This window comes from Sciurus vulgaris (genome assembly GCF_902686455.1).
Source record: "Sciurus vulgaris genome assembly, chromosome: 8".
Classification (NCBI taxonomy): domain Eukaryota; kingdom Metazoa; phylum Chordata; class Mammalia; order Rodentia; family Sciuridae; genus Sciurus; species Sciurus vulgaris.
Window position 1 is genome coordinate 78325033 of NC_136468.1, and position 16121 is coordinate 78341153.

General features: G+C 36.3%; 1 protein-coding gene across 2 annotated transcripts in view; it reads right to left on the reverse strand.

The window, feature by feature from the left end:
• CRPPA (CDP-L-ribitol pyrophosphorylase A) overlaps window positions 1–16121 on the reverse strand; it is a 369555-nt gene that overhangs the window by 280084 nt on the left and 73350 nt on the right. Inside the window, exon 4 of one of the 2 annotated variants that reach the window (XM_079151916.1) lies at window positions 275–379. The exons of the other annotated variant lie outside the window; for it this stretch is intronic. Within the exon in view, the coding sequence (XP_079008042.1) occupies window positions 275–379 (105 nt within the window). The remainder of the gene's footprint in view (window positions 1–274; window positions 380–16121) is intronic. 2 annotated transcript variants of the gene reach the window in all.

The window sequence follows — 16121 nt, forward strand, 5'->3', positions numbered from 1 at the left end:
ACACAGCAACTGAAAGAAAAAGAAAAAGAGAGAGAGAGAGAGAAAGAGAGAAAACAAAACTTATGGGCTAAAATGGAACTTATCTGAATTATGAGTGAATTTTCTTTAGGCCAAGGCTATATACATATCTATCTATATCTATAGATATAGAGTTACCTATCTCACACTTTCATGGCTCAGGAAACCCAGTAAGACTGATTCCTTTTTAAGGTTCTCATTTTAAAATCTAAGTACACACACAAGCAAAGATCCATAGCCAAGAAACATCTCTTACCTTCCAGAGGTCAGGTGATCCTTCTACAAGTTTGGCTTTAATGTGACAGTATTTTAGAGCCAACTGTAAACATTCCGTTCCAAATTCCAAATCATAGTCACTACACTGGTGTATAAAGGGGTGGGGTGGGGGGAAGAAAAAGTACTCCAAGTTAACCAACTGCAACATAGTTTTAAATAAAACTTTTATTTCATAAAAAATGAAACAAAAGGAAAAGCCTAGAGAATTCACAAACCATTTAATTAGCTACTGATAACATTATAGAATTATCTTCTATTTCCTAAAAGCAAAGCAAAACAAAAACAAATGTTGCAAACATCCTTAATGATTTTGAGCTTCCTCAGTAGCTTCAGGTGTTGAATAAATACTTTATTTCATTTGTCATGTTACATTTCCGAACCCACTTATAAAATGCCTGAAGATGTGACTAAAGAATTACTGTATCAGAAACCTTAATTCAACTAGCATTATGTCCAAACCCCTTTTTTTACATTAAGACATTTATAGGTCATTGTTCTCTTATTCATTTTAAATCCCAAGGTTTTAACTGTATATCAATGAAAGTGGAACAAGTACATTAAAATAGGTTGGAAATCATAATGGAGCACTTATAATTTATTATCAATGAGTATCAACACTAATCATTCTACTACTTTTCTCAAAAGAGTAAAGCTCTGAAAACATATTTATTTTAAAGTGACCAGAAGTGGCATATTTGTTCCTAAATTTGAGTTTAGATATTCCATAAAAGGGATGGTAGGACTTAATGCCTTAGTATTGAAAATATATGCTCCTTAAAAGATTTACAACTTGTTTCTAAACATTGAAACAGTAAAATACAAAGTAACATTTTTAAGCATTTTTGGCATAACCATCAAAACAACCAAGCAATAGGGACTGGGGAGGTGGTAGTTCAGTGGCATAGTGCTTGCCTATTATGCACAAGGCCCTTGGTTCAATTCGAAGTACTGCCAAAAGAATAAAGAAAATAGCCTTGTAATATTAAAGCAGACAGCAATTTGCAATAGAATGTAATCACAGCACAAGAAGATTTATACAGAGCATTCAATGGAAAAAAAAAAAAAAATACTTCATTTTGTCATGAAGGAACCAAGGAAGGCCCATCCAAGGAAACAGTCTCTGATTTCCATTTTAGAGACAATGAAACTGGAGGAGAGGGAACACTGTGCAAGCAAAAGGTGCCATGCAAAGATACTGAGGTTTGAGATGTTTGGTAGGTTTGCATTTTTGGAAAGAGTGTGACTATGCTGGGGGAACTGCAGGAAAGCATCAAGTATGAATATGGTATTTAGCACCCGTGGCGAAACATGCGATATTGTACTGGAGTTTATCTCCTAAATGTAGTGGGTTGCAAGATTAATGAACAAGAAAATGAAACTACATATAGAGGCCCTATTTCACCAGAAGAGTCATGACTTACCTCTTCTTTTGGTATACCACATGACTTATTTTCATAGGTATTTTTAATACAATATTATCAATAGTAGTTGCATTCAAATAAGTTGAAATTAATCTTGATATAACTCTGCTTTGTACTTTCAACATCCACATATTATCAGGTACATGGTATCAGGTACATGATATCAGTAGTACATGAGTGAATGAGGTGTTTATATGGTCAACAGTTCTCTCCTCACTGCATGATTAAATCCCAAAGATAACTCATGATATGCATATTAAGAGAAGCCCATATTAACAGGTACTCCCTTTAGTCTCAGATGGGAAACATCCTGGATGCTGTGCCCCTGCCAGTCATGCACTGTGCTAGACAAGTCAATAGAAAACACATATAGTTCAAGGACATATGAAATATAGACAGGAAATGGAAGCTGGGCATTCTTAGAGACTAGACTGGATTTATTACATACATTAGTATCTCCGGTATTTAGGTGGTTTAGAGTTTTTTTTTTTTTTTTTAAATAAAATCTTTCTTTAAAGGAGAATTCAGAAAGTACACTTATAAAATCTGAATCCCTGTTTCTAAAGAACATTGACTATGGATTTCTGCTCTATCTAGGATATACGAAAAGTAATGCTCACATCTTAACTATAAGAAAAGCAAATGACCTACAAAAGTAAACTTTTTCTTCAGTCCATCCAGCTGTGGTCACAGAATGACCAAAAAGTCTTTAACCTAAGGAAAGGCAAGCCTCTCTCAAGAAGGGATGCAAACACTGGCTCACCCACTTCAAAACACAAAAGCAAGAAAGCCTGAGTGCCATATAGTTAAATGAGAAGAAAGGTAAAAATCTGAGTGAATTTGCTCAAAACCAAGTAGAGGCTACTGAAACAACACAGAACCTCTCTGATCATAATTTTTATCAAGAAAATTTATAATGAATGTGTGGTCGTGGTTTCCTGACATTTTTGACATTATCATCCAACATGGGGTTATGATGATAGCACTTGTGAACAATACAGACACTGCAAACTATCTGCCTCCTGCTACAGTTCAAATCTGGAGTGTCCCACAGAGGCCCATGTGTTGGTCCCTAACCTATAACCCTATGGGGAAGTGCTGGAACACAAAATTTAGGTGGGTCCTACAAGGAACTTTGGTCATTTGGCTATTCTTTGAAGGGGATACTAGGACTTCTTCCTGTTTTGTTTTGTTTTGTTTTCCCAGCTATCATGAGTGAGCAGCTTCTTCTGCCAGGCCCTCCCACCATAATGTATGTAATGTCTCACTATAGACCCAAATCAACAGGACCAGGCATAGACCAAAACCATGAGCCAATATAAACATTTCCTACTTATAAGTTGTTATATCACATATTTTGTCACACTAATGGAAAACTAACACACCCTTAAAGTTGGCCCTAAAACTGTTAAAACACTATTCTACCCAAGCAAAAGCCCAAGGACACTGTAAGCAAAGATCGATCAAATACATGTGTAATGCTCTACTTACCTTGCCCATCTGTTCCTGTTGCTGTCTACTTTGACCATAATATTTTGCTCTTAGCACATTAATCATAGGAGTTATGGGGTTTTTTTCCATAAATCAATCTGGTGATAAGTTGCAGTATATTTAAAATATAAATACCCAATTCTAAAAATAGCACCTATGTTTTATTGGTGTATTAAAAGTATTAAATCTGGCTACCATTATGATAAACAGATATTTTTCTCACATCAACTTATTAGTTTATCTAATAGATATATGCAAATGGTATACATTAAAACTGATGATTCATTCCTAAATACATTTTGCTTAATAGAATCACATACACAGTATAGTGAACATGCAGCGCTATTTTCAATTAAGGAAGGGTTTTAGAATCAGGTAGACTTACATCCAACTGTGGTGCTGCAATCTAACAAGTTATCATCAATAAATGTAATTCATCATATCAATAGACTTAAGGTTAAGAATCATATGATTGTTTCAATATATGTTGAGAAAGCGTTTGATAAAATACAGCAACCCTTCATACTCAAAACACTAGAGAAAATAGGAATAGGAACATACCCCAACATTGTAAAGGCCATCTACGCTAAGCCCACGGTCATCATCATTCTAAATGGAGAAAGCATTCCCAAAAACTGGCACAAGACAGGGATGCCCTCTTTGACCACTTCTATTCATATCATCCTTGAAACTCTAGACAGAGCAATCAGGAAAAGAAGAACTCAAGCTATCACTATTTGCCAACAAAATGATTCTATATTTAGAAGATCCAAAAAACTCCCCCACACAACTTCTAGAACTAAAATGAATTCAGCAAAGTAGCAGGATGTAAAATTAATATGCGTAAATCTAATGCACTTCTATTCATAAGTGATGAATCTTCTGAAAGATAAATTAGGAAAACCACTCCATTCACAATAGCCTAGAAAAATAAAATATTTGGTAATTAATCTAACAAAAGAGGTAAAAGACCTCTACAATGAAAACTACAGAACACTAAAGAAAGCAATTAAAGAAAGTCTTAGAAGATGGAAAGATCTCCCATGTTCTTGGATAGGCAGAATTAATAGTCAAAATGGCCATACCACCAAAGGTGCTATACAGATTCAATGCAATTCCAATTCAAATTCCAATGACATTTCTCATAGAAATAGAGATAGCAATCATGAACTTCATCTGGAAGCATAACAGACCTTGAATAGCCAAAGCAGTCCTGAGCATGATGAGTGAAGCAGTAGGTATCACAATACCAGAACTTTGACTATACTACAGAACAATAGTAACAAAAATGGCATGGTATTGGCACCAAAATAGACAAGTAGACTAATGGTACCAAATAGAGGACACAGAAATAAACCCACATAAATACGGTTACCTCATACTAGACAAAGGAGCCAAAACATCCAATGGAGAAAAGATTGCCTGTTCAACAAATCGTTCTGGGAAAACTGGAAATCCATATGTAGTAAAATGAAATTAAACTTCTATCTCTCACCCTGCACAAAACTCAACTCAAAATGGATCAAGGACCTACAAATTAGACCAGACACCCTGTACCAAATATTAGAAAATGTAGGTCCAAATCTTCATCATGTTGGCTTAGGACCATACTTCCTTATCAAGACTCATAAAGTGTAGCAAATGAAAGCAAGAATCAATAAATGGGATGGATTCAAACTGAAAAGCTTTTTCTCAGCAAAGGATATAATCAATAATGTGAAGAGGCTAAAGAGTGGGAGAAAATCTTTTCCACACACACTTCAGATAGAGCACTAATCTCTAAAACTTATAAAGAACTTATAAAGAACTAAAACTTTACACCAAAATACAAAGAACCTGATCAATAAATGGGCTGAGGAACTGGACAGATACTTCACAGAAGATATACAGGCAATTAACAAATACATGAAAAGGTGTTCAACCTCTCTAGTAATTAGAAAAATGCAAATTAAAATCACCCTAAGGTTCCATCTTACTCCAATTAGAATGACTATTATCAAGAACACAAGCAATAATAGGTGTTGGCATGGATGTGGGGGAAAAGGCACACTTGTACATTGCTGGTGAAGTTACAAATTGGTGCAGCCACTCTGGAAAAGCAGTGGTGGGAGATTCCTCAGAAAACTTGGAATGGACCCGCCTTTGAGACCAGTTATCCTACTCCTCAGTTTAGAGATCATCTTCTGTTTCACATGTTAGACTTCTATATGCTTATGACTCACTCAGCATCCAAACTTAAGCTAATCTTACTTGAGTGTTCTAGCACATAAGGCATGTCAAGTTTTATATTCATGTAAAGTAGCCTTTGACTCTTCTAATATTTTTCAACTTGAAACTAGTTGTTGACCCCTCTGCCAACTGAAAAGTCATCCCCCTAGGATCCTCTAGACCACCATCTTCAGGAGACACTTCTTTTGTGTTGCCTCATGAATACCACAACTCAGAATCCGTTGCAATTTTCTTTTAAACCAACATTTCCCTGGAACAAATCTCTGAGAGTTTCTTTTCCTAGAGTGATCATCTTGAGGGTGTTCAGGGGAAACTCTGAGATTAATATTTTTAGGTCTTCCTTCTTGGACTGGACAGGTTGGCCTAACAAAACTCTTCCAATCCCCAGCCAAGACAGAAAGCTATGTCACCCAGCCACCAGTTTCCCCTTTCAGCCGTCAGTGTGCACGTGGTGTGAGTCACAGGTCCTGGCAAGGCACTCGGGCCTCCCTGGAGCCAGAGCTCTCCCAGTGCACAGAGAGTGCTTCACCCCACCTGCTGCTCTTGGGATAATCAGTTGGGAGGGTGGTTTTTAGAGATCAGACTACTACTTAAGCAGGTTTTAACCAACTGTCTTTATATTGCCTCCTCCAGTCAGTTCCAGAGATCCCTGGTGCTGCCAGGGTCTGAACTTTGAGAATTCCACAACAGACAGACTTTACTTGCCCCACCATTTGCTTGTAATTTGGCCTTCTCAGATCTTCTAGGTCTGTCACCACTAATTCATTTGCTTTCTAGTATTTTTTCTGTCAGTGTCATCTCTCCTATTCCTGTTCTTGAGGGCTTATGTCACTTTTAATCCCTTTCTAGTAAGTTTAATGAGGGTTGAGTAATGAACAAAATTAAATAAATGTTCAGAAACAGGAGTATGTGTATTCTAATTAGATAAATATTCCAAACTATCTCCCATAAAGTTGGTTTCAGTTTATGTTCCCTAACAATGCATGCAAATGTGCAGGATTTTTAACATGAGGTAATAAATATGAACCACAGGGACTGAAAACAACCTTTGAAAAACATTTGGTATATAATGAAATTATTTTTCCTGGGAAGGAATTCCACACTTTCAGAGGTTTTAGAACACAAAATAGTTAGGAAGCAATTGTTTTTGGTAATCATGTAACGATCTGTGGCTACAAATAATCTGATTACATATCCTTCCAGCCTAAACATCATGCACAATACTATTTTGGCAAGGCAGCCTGGGAAGTTTGCCCAACAAAGAACAATATATACATTAGAGTAAAAGTAAATCAAAGGCATGCATGCACAGGTTTCCACTCTGCTGTTACAGAGCCATGCTCAGCATTTCAAGTAGAAACAAAATAGACCATCTTACAGTTTGGTAAACAATGAACACCTGCATTTAATTTATCATCTGGAAATCAAACCTGAAATATTTGCATACATTTATATTGTTGAATTATGCAATGTATTTTAGAATTGCATGAGACATTGTCCAAGAAGCTTTGTTTTTCATATATCAGATCATTTTATGATTAGATAAACAATTTCAGACTAAGTCTGTATGAGGCTGATAATATAGATACAACCTTCACTCCACAAAAATAGAAGTACAAATGATCTGGCTAAGGTGAAGATTTCTTTAGGTACAAATTTTTTAATGAGTTTACGCAGAATTACCTTCACAAAAGGCTTTTCATCCACCTATCAGTGGGGAAAAATAAACCTATTAGTTTATGAAATTTTTGCCAGCTCTATATAAGCCAATACATTATGAAATTAAAGACAACACCATCATACCTGCCAGTTAACAACTTGGAAAATTTTTTTCATGTGTCCAAGTAATTTGGGAGAAGACAGAAAACAATTTTACCAGTAATTGCAAATCTCATTTTAGCCATCTCTGCTGACCTTCACAAATCTTGTCAAACACTATAAAAACTTCATTGGATTGATTTACTCCCTTAGTTTTGATAAACCAATTCAAAGTTAGGCAATTAAGGGAAAAATTAAGATTTGCCCTGAAACAAATTACTAACCTTATGACACAATGAATTTAAATAGTTTTATTGTGTGATATACCTAATACCAATGCAAAACCCAAAGGGAAAAAGTCAAAACCCTACAACACTATTGAAATCCAGAGATAAGTTTTAAATTTCTGCATAAAGAACAAGGCTTTTGCCATAGTATCATATGTAGATTATAAAAATCTGAAATAAGTTCCAAGAAGTATAAAGAAAGAAGGTTCCAGATCCAGAGATCATTTCAATAGCAACAAGACTGGTCACATTATTACCCAAGGTAGATGAAATAGGAAAAAAGCAAGCCCACTTGTTAAGTTAGTGAATCAGATATAAGTGACCAGTAGGACATCTAGTAAAAGTACTTATAGGCTGTTCAAAATGTATGTCCACTGTTTATGGGAGAAACATTAAAAAAGAATAATTGGAAAAGTTAGGGAGCATCTACTCATTTACTAAGCAAATATTTCACTGTGCTGAGAAGGTGAGTAAGGCTGGGGAAAATCATACAAGCAAATGTAAATGAGGCATTCACTGTAGTAAGGGAGGCAGGGTCACACACTGGGGAACTAAAGAGAGGTAACAGTGATTTTATTATATCATGTCTTCCTCTTTGTACATTGATATGTCATAAATTGTACCAAGCTTAAAGTGAGTTTAGAACCATCAATTAAAAGAATCTATTTAAACGCTAGTTAGAAAGTAGCTCTTCTATTGACCAAGATTTAGAATTATTTCCCAATTTCTACACGGCTAGACCAGTAGCCTCTTGTGGACCTACTCAAGCTAACACACACTGACCTCTGCCTTCTTTCTAGTTTTCATTTCACTTATTTCCAAATCTCTCCTGCAAGTTTCCCTTGCAATCTAGTTCCCACACCATCAACTCTTAGACTAAAACAGTTATCTATGAAACTATCTGTGCTCTACCAAACCACATAGCTCCTTTGCTTTAGAAGTATATTTTCTTTTTCTCTACTGTCTGTGTCCTTCAATCAGGAATGATTTCATAACAGAACAATTAAAAATTGCACATACACTAGGCCATCAAGGTAAACACTAAGTTATTCAGCAATAAAACAGAATGAATAGATACAACCAACAGCACAAATAAATCTCAAAATTATGTTTTAACTTGAAAACATGATTTCTCTTATACAATCGTCTAGAAAAGAGTAACTATAAACAGACGAACAGAGTACAGGGCCTAGGCTTATTGAACAGGAGCCAATCAGAGGGAGTCAGGCAGCTTTCGTGGTGTTGAAAACATTCTTAAGGTGGATTGAGGCAGGGGTTATCAGAAAGTTTACTTTTGGCAATACTCACTGAACAACTAGAATGAATTTACTGCATAAAAATTATCTCAGTAAATCTCAAGTAGGAAATAAAATACAAACATTTATAATCAGAACAACTCAAAAGAACAAACTCCCTAGTAATACGGTTAACCCAAGTATAAGAACTCTAGGGAGAAAACTAAAATTTTATTGATGTTTCAAAAGTATCTTTTAGAAACAAAGCATTAAGTATAGATTCTATACTACAAAGATGGCTATTCCAACTTGATTCACAGAAAAACTACAATCAAAATCCAGCAACACTCTTCATGAAATTTGATGAATTGGTCTTAAAGTTTCTATCAAAAATAAGATACAGAAATATATTACCTTTGAATATGAAGAATCAGACAATATGCCTTATTATGTCATACTTATATTGCCATTAAAATTAAGCAAGCAATTTTCATAATGTCATAACATCACTATCATTGTTACATATTAAATACTATAATGCCATAGCAATTAAGATGGAATCTAATAAGAAGAAAATTTGCCCATGGAACTCCATAACAAAAAAGGATCCATTGATTTAGTAATAACTGACATGTGACATAACTGCTACTATAAGTGGGAAGCTGATAAGGAATTATTCAATTAATACTGCTAGTGAAATTGGTTATCATTGTAAAAAATAACAATTGTTCTGTACATCAAATAACATACTAAAAACTTCACAAAAAAAGGTATATAGAGTATTTTATAACCTCAGAGTAGAATTTCTTAAATGGAAAGACTGATATTCTATTACATTTTAGTTAAGAAATTCTCTCATCCAAAAGTCCCAGAAGTCTAAAAAGCAAAATCCAAGTGAGAAAGGTATTTGCAACATCTATAACAAATAACATTTATCTAGAATATAAAGGACTCTAAGAAATCAATGAGAAATAAGTGAACATAAAAATTAGTAAAGAGGAATGGAGGAAGGAGGGACTGTATAGAGGGAAAAGAAGGGTGGGAGGGGTGGGGGGAAAGGGGAAATAAATAACAGAATGAGTCAAAAACTATTACCCTATGTAAATGTATGATTACACAAATGGTATGCCTCTACTTCATGTACAGAGAAACGATGTATCCCATTTGTTTACAATAAAAATAAATTTAAAAAAACTCATGTGTGAGGCAATGCAATAAAGTTTAGAGATGAAATGACTGAGTTATAAGAGGTTTAACCTGATCAGTGAATTAATTCCCTGATAGGGATTAATGGAGTGGTATCTGAAAGCACATAGGGTATGGCTGGAAGAGGTGTGTCACTGAGGACTGCTTTGGGGGTTTACATTTCATCAGGTGCTGAGGAGCACTCTCACCCCATCTCTCTCTCTGCTTCTTGGGGCAATGCCCTAAGTTGCTGTCCTTCACCATACTGTTATGCTATGATGTTTTGCCTCTTCTTGGGACCTGAGAAATGAAGTCAGCCATCTATGGACTGAGACCTCTGAAACCATGAATCCCAAAATAAATTTTTCCTCCTTAAAAAAAAAAAAAAAATTAGTAAAGAGATTTTGCAAAAGGAAACACAAAGGTCCATACGTATCTGAAATTCAACATCCATGAGATAAAAGTTTAACTTTTACTGAATTGGAAATATAAACCATGGCAAGTGTTGAGTATAAAGAACTTTCACATCCATGGCTTGGAGTGTAAGACATCACCACCACTCTGCAAGACATTTTGGCCTCTCTAGTAAACTTAAACATACATGCTTCGCGTGACAAATTCCTCTCACAGATTCATTTCCTAGGTATAAATTTCACATAGACCCAGGAGACACAGAGAAGACTGTTACAGTTGGTGGAATTATTGGCCCCTCTTGTTCAATCTCCACAATCCATATCAATGACCTTTACTACATGACTTTGTAATTCTACTAAATGAGTGGAGGATGTTTTTCCTGCCCTTCAACTTTAGGTATGGCCCAAGACTTTACTTGTCAATAGAATGAAGAAGAATGATAGTGTGCCAGTACCAAGTCTAAAATATACAGGTTCTCTCATGATTGCACTGCCATCTTATGCCTCTGCTAGCCTCTATTAAAACTCTGGCACTAGCTAACATTCCCACCTGCAGGGAGAAGCACAAGTAGCACAGATCCATGAAATATGTGATTTTTGTTTTAGGCCACTGACTGATGATATTTTTCTTAATATTTGTGTAGTAGGAAACTCACATGAATATCAATTGCATACCCTCAAAAAATGTATGTTGAAATGCTTACCTCTGGCATCTCAGGCTCTGATCTTCTCTGGAAATTGTTTTTCCAGAGGCAATCAAGTAAATTGAAACAGGCCAGAGACCCCACCCACCCAAAAGACCTTGCCAAAATTAGCTTCTCCTCTTGTCAGATCAGTAGGATGTCTGTGAAGGTTATTGTGGTTGGTAATTTCCTCTTTCTTGCAAAATGCCAGGTTTGCACACAAAAGGTGTGAAAGAGTTAGTCTGCAGACGTTGTGCACAAAAATATAATCTGGGTTTCTTTTTTTTGTAAACACTTGTGAAACCTGTGTCTGGTCTAGGGATTGGAACAGAAAGTATTTGTCATATGAATCTCCACATCCCCCCACCTGCCCACACTGAGTATAAACTTCAAAGCACTTTCAAAATCTTCTTTAAGAGGAATAATTCTTAGGTGAGAGTCACCTCTGAACCCTGCAGTCCATAAAACTGCTTCCTGAAAATTCCTCAGGTGTCCAGACTCTTCTGTCCTACTTTAAAATAAGGTCATTATGATTGGTGTCCGCATAAAAACAAGAGAATTTAGACAAGGATAAAACCCGAGGAGAGAGTATACAAACACACACAAGAAGACAGCTAAGTATCTGGAGTGATGCAGCTAAGAGCCCAGGAAGGCAAGAACTGCTGGCAAACACCAGAACCTAGAAAATACAATGAAGATTCTGTCCTAGAGTCAGCAGAGAGCGCATTCCCTGCCAAGACAATGATTTTAGACCTTTAATTTCCAAAAACTGCGAAACAGTAAGTTTCTGGTTCTATTAAGCCACTCAGCTTTAGAATCATTTTATGGCAGCTCTAGGAAACTAACACATGCTCCCTCAAAAACAATGCAGAAACAAGAATGCCAAAACCTAAAAATTTGCCTCGGGAGGCAAAGAAACTAAGAGAAGAAAAAGTCTATGAAAAGGCCTACAATAATGTGTAAGATAAAAAAAAATCTATCTAATTGATTTTTGTACTGAGACAGGGTGGCTTCCAGGGCAAATGCTGCAAGCACAGGCTGGCTTAAGGTGGGTGTAAGAAGGCACTATTATGGATGAGAACAGCTGGGATTGCCCAGTGGAAGTACAAGGAGAAAAACCAAAGGAAAGTAGAGAACCCAAAATTTGACAGTCAAGGAAATAAAACCTACCTCCTTGTAAGGAGCAAAAGTTAAATGTGTGACATTCTGTTTGCTTTGTAACTTACAAAAAACAACTTGTTGACTCTGTGCTGTGTAACTTGCAAAAAACAACTTGTTTACTCTGTGCTGTGTAACTTACAAAAGTAACTTGAGTGCTCTGTGCTGTAATGAGGTAATGATATGGTGTTGCCCCAAGATAAGATTGATGTTGCCCCAAGTTGGAGACATGTGCAACTGACCCTGAGTAAGATACTAACTTCCCTCGGATCAAGACCGGCTGGCAGGGTCTGATAAAAAGGGTTTAAAAGGACTCATGATGAGCCTAGCTCCAGTCCCCATTTTACACCAATGACGCCAGTGTTGCGCCAAGCCTGAAGGGGACTCACTGACTTGTTCATTGCTTGGTGGACCATCCATCATCCTGACCGTGACCGAGACGTTCCTGTGGAAGTGACAGCGGAGCTGCACATGTGCATCTTGCCTAAGACGTCTCCGCCCGGCCTGCCTGCCGTGACCTTGCCGGCCTCCTTCGCCTTCCAACTGTCCTCCGCGGATCAGGACTCCGGCCGGAGGGAGTTCCCCAGGGAGACCTCCTGAGCTGTCTTCCTGACTGACCTCTGGGAGTCGCTGCCCTTCGACTCAAGACACGTCACACAGGAGTGGACCTTAGGAACAGGTCTCGGTAAGGACTGAGTTTTGTTTATTCGGGGCTTATAATAATTCAGTGATTAAGTTATGTGTGATATTGGTGTGACTAAGGTTAGAATAACTGTAAATAATGTGTGATCAGCATCAAATAAAAGCCAATTGGTTTTGGACCAAATTTATTCTCATCAACTCCTCCTTGCTGCTCAACACTCCTACCTCTGCAAAGACTCTCAAACCAAGAAAGACCTGAGGGTATAGATAGAGTCCAGGGCCCTAGAGGCCAATCCAGGAAGGACACCTGAGACCTAATGAAAGATTAGAGTAGGAAAACTGACAATATTGTCCGGTAAGATTTCCAACTTTCTATGGACCAGTGATAGACATTTGCTCCCATTCCTACACTTTTTAAAGAGAAGTATTTTTTGTGGGTACTTCAAATTTCACAAACTATTTGCGTACATTGGGAACACACAACTTCATTTTAGTTCACAAGACTCCAGATGAACAGACACTATATTAAGATCTGATATAAATCATGACATCTTGACATGATGATGTGACTACACAAGACTTTAAGGAGTCCTAGGGTATTATTAAGAATGAGAATAATTGTGCTAACAGCATAAACTCTAGTAGGTAGCATTTGGGGACCCAAATCTACACAGTTCCCCATATCTATACCTTTTGCCAAGTAACTTTACATATCTCCCCGCTAACGCAAGAAATCTAACTTCCTATGCCTTGATGTTAAGTATGGTCACGTAATTTGCATTAGCCAATAGAATGGAGCAGAAATGCCAGTGTACCAGTTATAAATCTAGACTTTAAAAGGCCTTGTAGATTTCTCCTCTCTTACACTTATTCCACCTCCTTAAGAACATGCCTGGGTAGTCTACCTGTCAAAGAATGAAAAAGTATGGACCAGAGCTGTACAAAAAGCTTTGCTGTCTAGCCTAGTGCATTCTGTCACCACCTAACTCCATTAAGTCCCACCTAACTCAAAGAAGCATGAGTATGTATTTTTAAATTAAGCTATTCTCTTCCCAGATTTTTATTATACACTGTTTGCATAACAAGAAATATGAAATTTTAAAGTTTCAAATTTGCCAAAAATTAGAAAAAATTCAATGAATAAACAGTCCCCAGTTAATGCAATTCAAAATAGACTGCGAATAGATGCAATGGTAATATCAAGAACATTTTGCAAAAAAAAAAAAACTAAGCAATTTAGAAACACCTACTTGTACACTAAAACTAGAGGAAGGTGAGAAATGTATTAACACAATATTAAAGAAAATTGAAAGGAAAGGAATAATATCAGGAACAGGGATGCAAACAGGAAAAACAAACTGAAAACATTAAATGATATGCTGGCAATATTCTAACTTGTAAACTAGATGAACACAAAGTAAAATGCCCATTATCTGTCTTTAGATAAATTTACCAAGTGTATATAATATATGCTAAGGAATATGTTATGTCACACATTCATACATATACATACAAAAGCCTTCCTGGCAGAAAATGAACTAAGGTTTTCATGTCCCTGCCTCACCAGCAGAGAACTAACATGTGGTCCCCTGTTTAAGATAAAATCCACAGCAAAGACACTTGCAGACTGATGAGGTATTCAGCCATTATAAATCAACATTATCTGAGAACACTGACAGGTTAGGATTGCAGTAATTCTTTAATAGGTGACAATCTATTCTGAGAAACTTCAAAAGTCTCCTTATCAAGGTGTGAGGTTATTTCATTTGATTTACTATGAGCAAATCAATGAACACAGATTAACAGGTATGCCTTTCCTTCACATTCTATGTATTACATCATTGGAAAAACGCAGCATACCACTGGCCACAACCAACTTCCCTGGTGCCAACATACCTAACTTGGGCCCTAGACTTCAATGCAATTAGATCCCAACAAGAAACCAATAAACTACCTTGGCCCTTGTCACTTTGAAAACAGTTGCCCTCTATCTCAAACAAATAGTATAAAATGCCAATAAGTTATATACCACTATTAACAATCACAATCTGATTATCCATATATTCTGCCCATAATAGTGTAATTATAAAATACTGATAATTCTGACTTCACCTCTCATTTTCAATTTCAATAGTGAAGGTGCTTTTCAATCTTTGCCTAAGTTTATTTGCTTCTGTTCCAATACTTAAAACACATTATACTTGAAAGGTTTTAGAGTTAACTATATAGAGGTTCTCCCCACCTTTTTTTTTTTTTTTTTTAAAGGGGAAATAACAAGGTCACAGTCCCTGCTAAGGAAGTGCCAACTGTTTATTTCCTGTCATTCCCTCCCCACCCCACTCCATAGACTTTTCTAAGTGATTATAGAAGACCACTCTTCAAAGCAGTCTGTTGATGATCAGTGGTTTATAAACTAGATGAATTGGCTGACAAAGTCAAATAAATTATGTTCCATCTGCAGGGAATTTGTCCTAGAACACAATGAAAGAATTTCCAAGTTGGGAAAGGAAGTCAAACTTTCCCATGCCATGCACTTTTCTTGGAGCTGGAGAGCTATGGAAACTAAAGCTGAAATTACAAAGACAAAAATCATAGATTAAACAGATGGAGAAGGGGGTGGGAATGGACTCATTATGAGAAATCAAAAACCCTAAAAATAACTCAGGTCCTAACTTTTCAGTTACCAACCAACTATATTTTTTTCAGTAATTTATGTCTTACTTGGAAAACTTTGAGTTTCTTTCCTTGAAAACATGAGATAGTCAAGAAGGTTCCAATAATACTGGAAAATTCCAGAATAGTAAGAATTGTCAAGAGAAGCAATTATTTCAAATCTCTCCAAAAGGGTGATGACTGTACAAATGTGATAGCAAAACCGGTGACCATTAAAAAATGTGTCCAATCATTCAAAAACTTATTACACCAAAATGATAACTGTCAGACTAAAGCTCTCCAAGAGTGCTGCCTAAATACCCACTCATGGGACATTTAAATCTTCAGAATATCAGCTCATCATCTATATGAAGACTGATGGAATTTTCTATTATGCATGATAATTTTATATACCCTCCATTAAGAGACAAATGTTTCCATTTTTAACTTTAAAATACATTTGCACAAAGGAATCTACCACACAACCATCAAATAGGAATGCTTTATGTCTTTTAAAACAATAATTTGGTAATAGCAGACTTTTAACATAATAGGGTAAGGAATTGTCTGCCAAAAACCACTTTTAAAATCTTCATCTTTTTTAAAAATATTTTTAGTTACAGATGGACACAATACCTTTGTTTATTTAGTTTAATATGGTGCTGAGGATCAA